We start from the raw sequence: 6,221 nt of genomic DNA on the forward strand, positions 1-6,221 counted from the left end.
GCTTGCTGATCTAAGAGTTCATCACCGGTATAATGTCTGGTACGGTAATACACATATCTATCAACAACTTTCACGTCTGGAAACTTCGCCTGAGCAGTATCAACTTTCTCCTTCAGTTGCTGGTACTCATCGTCCTCAAAACAAGGGGAGTTCAGATCAATATCTGGTTCAACAAATTCTAAGCTGGCGATATCTTCGGAATGTATCCTAGAAAGAACATCCGGTACCACATTATCGGATCCTTTTCTATGTCTAATAGTAAATTTAAAGCCTTGTAATTTAAAGACCCATCTGGCTAACCTTCCTGTCAAATCGGGCTGACGCATCAACCATAATAAACTCGAATGGTCCGTGATTACTTCGAACTCTTGGAGTTCTAAGTAACATCGGAACTTCTTAATCGCTTCGATGGCTGCCAGACATTCTCTTTCGGTGACACTATAATTACGTTGCGCCGAGTTCAGTTTCTTGCTCATATATGCTATGGGCTTTTCATTGCCCTCATCATCCATTTGAACCAGATCTGCCCCGATGCCGTAATTACTAGCGTCGCAGTGTAGATAAAACTTCTTCGAGAAGTCAGGATTAGTGAGTATAGGTGCGGATGTCAAAAGAACCTTAATCCTTCCAAAGGCCTGTTGGGCCTCTTCAGTCCATAAGAATTTCTTCTTCGTCGACAGGATATCTGTGATAGGAGCAACCTGCATAGAAAAGTTCTGGATGAACCTCCTGTACCAGCCCGTTAAGCCAAGGAAACCTCGAACTTGTTTCAAGTTTTTCGGAACCGGCCAGTTAGTTATCGCAGTAACTTTTTCTACATCGGCCATAATACCGCCATTTCCTATTACGTAGCCTAGATAATTTACTCTCGTGCCACAAAACTTACTTTTCGAAATATTCAACGTAAGATTGGCTTTTCTAAACTGAGAAGATATTCTCAGTAATGCTTCAATATGGGATTCAAAATCATCGGAGACTATTATAAGGTCGTCCAGGTATCCAAAAATACTATGCCGAAGGTCGGGTGGGATCAACGCATCCATTAATCTACACATTGTCTGGGCTGCGTTACACAACCCGAATGGCATGACCACAAATTGGTACAGAGGCCTTCCCGGAACTGTGAACGCAGTCAAGGATTTGGAATTCTCATCAAGGGCAATTTGCCAAAATGCATCTTTTAAGTCCAATTTGGAAATAAGATTGGCCTTTGGTAACCTTGCGAATATGCCCTCGATATTAGGCAATGGATACGCATCTTTTTCGGTCACAGAATTTAACTTCCGTGCATCCAGACAGAGGCGTACCTTGTTGGGCTTCACCACCAACCTAATAGGTGAACTCCAAGGAGAATTCGATGGTTCAATTACTCCTAATTCTAGCATGCGGTCTACCTCAGCGAACATCAGTTTTTCAACAGCAGGTGACACTGGGTAAAACCGTTGTTTTATTGGCTGAGCCGAACCCACATTGATTGAGTGCTTCAATAGCGTTGTCCGACCAAGTCCTTGTGATTCAAAGCTAGGGAAAAGATCTATTACTGCCTGTAATCTCCGACGTTGCGAATCGCTCAAAGGGTACAAATCAGTATCCTCTGACTCTGGTTCTGGTTCGTCTCCTAAGTTAGTGGAAAATGGAACAAAATCCAACGCCTTCGGTGGTGTATCACCATTAGTACCACTACTTGCTATAACGTCTATAGAGCCAACAATATCGGGCATGAGATTAAAAAGTCTACAGAAATCAACACCTAAGATAATTCTCTGTGTGATATTGGGTATAATGAAAAATTTCAAGCGCCTAGTCTGACCTTTAAAGGAGACTTCGACATCAAGCCATCCCTGTACTTTAAGTGGATTGCCATCTGCGGTATTTACATGCGAATTAACCTTGTGAAAGACTGGGTACTTAGAAAAATCATGTCTAGCTAAGTCAGAGCCAATGCAACTAACGTTTGCCCCCGTATCTAACAAACCATATTCCTCGATATTTAAAAAGGACACCTTTGCATAGAACCGATGGTCCTTTGGGTTTGAAATGATTGTAGATACGAAAAATTTTCTACAAAGTTTCCTATTCTTAAAGTATAATCTATAGCGAACTGTCGAGCGCTTTGTCGTCCTCGATTTAGAGCTTGATAGGGAATCAACATTAAAAATCTCATTTCTTCTTCTGCAGTAAATTTCCCACCTTTTATGATAGGGTAATTTAGGCATTATTATTCGTGAAATATCGCTATCCATATCAGGTTCGGTATTCTCTGGTCGTCTAAGAATGGTGATGGGACGAGAATCTGAATTATTCTCAATTAAAATGTTCTGATCGGGTGTGACTAATCCAGGTGATAAAAGGGTATTTTCTGATAAAGTTCTTTCCGCTGATTCTTGATCAGGCGCTATAAGTCCTCTGGCAGAGAATTTATCTGCCTCAAGTTTTTTGAAAAATTCTTTTTTCTACTGAGACACTTGGTGCAGTTGGGTTTGTAAGTGTTTTTGGCACCGCACCCGTAACAAAATATTGTGCGATCCTGGACACAATCTTGCCAATGGTGTCCAGTTTTATCACAATTCCAACATGCGAAATTCTGGTCATTTTTCTGAATGGCTTCTACCATCATTTCGGGCTCATCCACTAAACCTACTATGTCACTTTCCTCAGTAACAATTTCTGATATATTGCGACGGGGCATTTGATAGGTATTAGGGTTTCTGTTTGTCAAATTCTTGCGAACATATTCGTCGTTGAAAAAATTTTCGCGCATCTGTACCAGTCTGCGGAGGTGTGAAATTGAATGTATCGGCACATAGAGTAGATCCTGGCGGATGTCAGGACGAAGATTTCGTGCCAAAATTTCTATCAATTCTGGTTCTGACATACCCCTAGGGAGCTTGTCCATCATCGAAGAAACTGCCTCGAAAAAGGCATCAAAATTTTCATTTGGCCTTTGCTTACGAGCTCGAATTTCTTCCCTTATGTCAAAAGATGATTTAAATTCACGATACTGATTCCTTAACGCCTCACAAAAGGAGTCCCACTCGACTGTCTGGACCTGCTTATGATAACGCCAGAACCAGTCTCGTGCCTTGCCAGTAAGAAGACTGTTAAGGTTTTTGCAAATCACATTGTAATCACCATTAAAATAATCAGAGGTCAACGATCCTAAACGGTACAAAAACTCTTCCACATTCAACCCATTCGATGAACCATCGAATTTTAGATTCCAGTTTTGAATCGTGGACGTAATCTTGTCCATAGGCATATTCGTCTGAAAAGAATTGGGTGACATATTCGAAAATTGGTAATTCTGATTCGGGTAATTAGGATTCTGTCTAACGTTGGTAGGACAATTTGGAATCCTATTCTGTTGAAAAGCCTGGTCTCTTTGCTGTGAAAATTGATCGGTCAAACGAAAGAAATTCTGACCTGTCCTGGGTAACTGGGAATTCACTTGTGATGACCAAGGTAAATTCTGATTTGACTGAGGTATATTCAAAGTTGTCCGTTGCGGGATTTCTCTTGAATTACAATTAACCTGATTCCTATCTAGGTTTGGATCTACACCATGGGAACTTTCAACCTGTCCTGTATATAGACTTGCATTTCGGAGCAACCTAGTCAAAGTCGTCTCTATCATTCGATTAATTTCTGAATGATCAATAGGAGGTACGTTACCATTGCCGTTGCCGTCTGTGGGTGGCTGGGGCGATAAAAGGGAATTATCCTGCACACGAGACACGTCATTGGCATCGGATGCCACTTGGCGATGTTCCTGCGAACATGCATTATTATCCTGAAAATTATCTATATGACTCTGAAAAAAGTCGCGAACTGTGCTACGAGTGTTATATTGGTGACTCATCGCACCACGTCCTTTGCCACGAGAAGGATTTGTCTTCCTCGAAGTATCTCTTGTAGCTATTTCTTTGTCCCTGACAGGTTGGCATATCCTTTTGCAAACGGGACATTCACCTGAGCTAGACAGATGAGACTCAATACACAGCTTATGGAACGTATGTAAACATCCACTTATTGTAAAACACTCCTCACTCTCTATCATTGATTCCTTACAGATCCTACATGTCGCCTGATTGTTAGAACTAGGGACTGCAGCAGCAGCTTGCGCGGAAGATCTCGGAGGGGAATTTTCAACCGGCATTTTAGCTTATGAACAGTAAATGAATTAAACAAATAGAAAAATAGTTATCTGACTAACTCAAGCAAAAATCGAAAACACTAATCAATGATGGTATACATTGATTTTTAAAAATAAAATTGGGCAATTAAAAAAAATATATATAGCTATATTTATGTATAAAATACTTCCATACATATGTATAAAGAAAATATTTATAAGGATAATAATTATAAAGAAAAATATTATGATAAAAATAAAAATTGGTTGAAAAAAAGTTGTAATGCAATTACTTTTTCAGTTATGGCACTAAACAGAAAATTTGCAAAGTGTATATATTCATTCAAAAACGATGTTTTCCTGTACTTCTTGAAACCATAAATATAAAAGTGTGTGTAGTAGATTCGGTAGATACTGGTACTCAAATTGAGCTATGGAACTTTTCTAATCAATCTGAAAGCAAATTCATACGAACAAACCAACTAAGAAGAATCACTTAAGCAAGGATTCTATATCCTCTTGACAGCGGTCATTAAAATTGCATGTAGCCAAATTAACGAAATCCTAGCTAATTCAAAAAGGATGTCGGTAGCTAAGTCCCATAAAAAAAAACTTTAAACGTCCTAGAAGAGTCGTTACAAACATCAAAGCTACCTCAATGTCAACGATCATCAAATCCACGAAAAGGTTGTTGAGTATCTAGCGGTTAGCTATCTCGGACTGTAAATGCCAAGATGCTAAAGATCCTGCAAGACTCAACAGCTATTCGAAGACTCGAGTCACAAAAACACTTAGGGCTTTCAAATCTGTAAAAAATGAAATCTAAATACTTGATCCTGTAAAAATTAGATTAATATAAAAACTGATAAATCGGAACCAAGAAAAGGACGAGCATTATCCTTTCTCGGGCCCCACATTGGACGCCAAATTTGTAATGTAATGTCCCAGGAAGGAAATGATGCAAAGTTTTATTCTAATTCGAGGCATCCTAGTACTGATATACGGAGAGGACTGCGGGAGCCAATGAAGAGCTAGCATCAGTCGGGCGGGGGGATTCGGTCCTTCCATATAAAAGCCTTTTTCCCACTACACAAATTATTATAGACTCCCTATTTTGTATCTAAAAAAAACAAGCTACTATCCAGAAACTAAACGGTGGGCCAAGCTAACTAGTTAAATGAAATCGCCCATAACTAGTCAGGAGAAAAACAAGAATTAAACAAAAGGCAAAGGTATCTACCAATACGCTACTCGAGCATAATTCCCACTGATGTCATTGTGAGATGCACATCGTTACCCACTCCAACCTATGTCTTCTTAGTGCAATATTTCATTGAAGACCCCTAGTATTCTTACCACACCTTTACTCTATGGTTTCGCACAAGAAAACATCTCATATTTTCCTTACCAATTCATCATAAAAGATACATAAAAATATTTACTGAATATAATTAATAATTCAGAATCCATTTTGTTATAATAAATCAAAAAATATGTAACATCTTGAAAGCACTCTTATGAACGATAAATTCAGTTGCGTCCCTTAAGGGGTTAATTATACTTTTAGTATCTTTTAACTTCGGTCGTATGATTTGACTGGGTTTCTTTGCAAGCAAAACAAACATACAAACATTACATGAAAGAAATAAAAAAAAATAATGGTATGTATGTTTGTACCATTGAATGGACAAAAAAAAATATGCAAAGGCTGTGAGAGGCATAAATGAAATAACAATGTAAGTGTTATACTAATTACTCTCAGTAGAATTACAAGGCAAAAAGTGTCATAATAAAGAGATATGATGCCGCCTACGATCTCTCACAGTCTCTTGGTTACTTAATGTTTGTATGATTGTTTGTAACTATGGTTTATTAAAACACAAGACAACAAAAGAGCGCGAGACAAAAGTTGTATACATTTCTCTTCGTAAAAAAAAACATAGCAAAGACAAAACTTACCAGCACTGCCGCTGCACGTAGAAGGCCTCCTCCATGTAGTGGGTGATGGTCATTGCTGTGTATGGACAAAATTCAAAAAAAAAACTATTGTCTCTGCTTTTGACTCTGCAAAAACTTGCAACTAAACCAA

At 38.7% G+C, this 6,221-nt stretch overlaps 1 protein-coding gene across 1 annotated transcript; it reads right to left on the minus strand.

Annotated features, from left to right (window-relative positions):
• Positions 1–3,555: 3,555 nt before the first annotated feature.
• LOC131996043 (uncharacterized) lies at positions 3,556–4,156 on the minus strand. The gene is made up of 2 exons (XM_059365469.1): positions 3,673–4,156; positions 3,556–3,611 (listed from the first exon to the last, which is right to left on the minus strand). Exons 1-2 carry the CDS (start codon positions 4,154–4,156, stop codon positions 3,556–3,558), a joined length of 540 nt encoding a protein of 179 aa, XP_059221452.1.
• Between the last annotated feature and the right edge of the window lie 2,065 nt (positions 4,157–6,221).

This window comes from Stomoxys calcitrans, chromosome 3 (assembly GCF_963082655.1).
Source record: "Stomoxys calcitrans chromosome 3, idStoCalc2.1, whole genome shotgun sequence".
Lineage (NCBI taxonomy): Eukaryota > Metazoa > Arthropoda > Insecta > Diptera > Muscidae > Stomoxys > Stomoxys calcitrans.

Coding starts and splice junctions, on each gene's coding strand:
- LOC131996043 (XM_059365469.1), bottom strand. CDS start 4,156: ATGCCGGTTGAAAATTCCCCTCCGAGATCTTCCGCGCAAGCTGCTGCT. Junction 3,612..3,672: donor CACAGACGGCAACGGCAATG/GTAACGTACCTC, acceptor GACTTTGACTAG/GTTGCTCCGAAATGCAAGTC.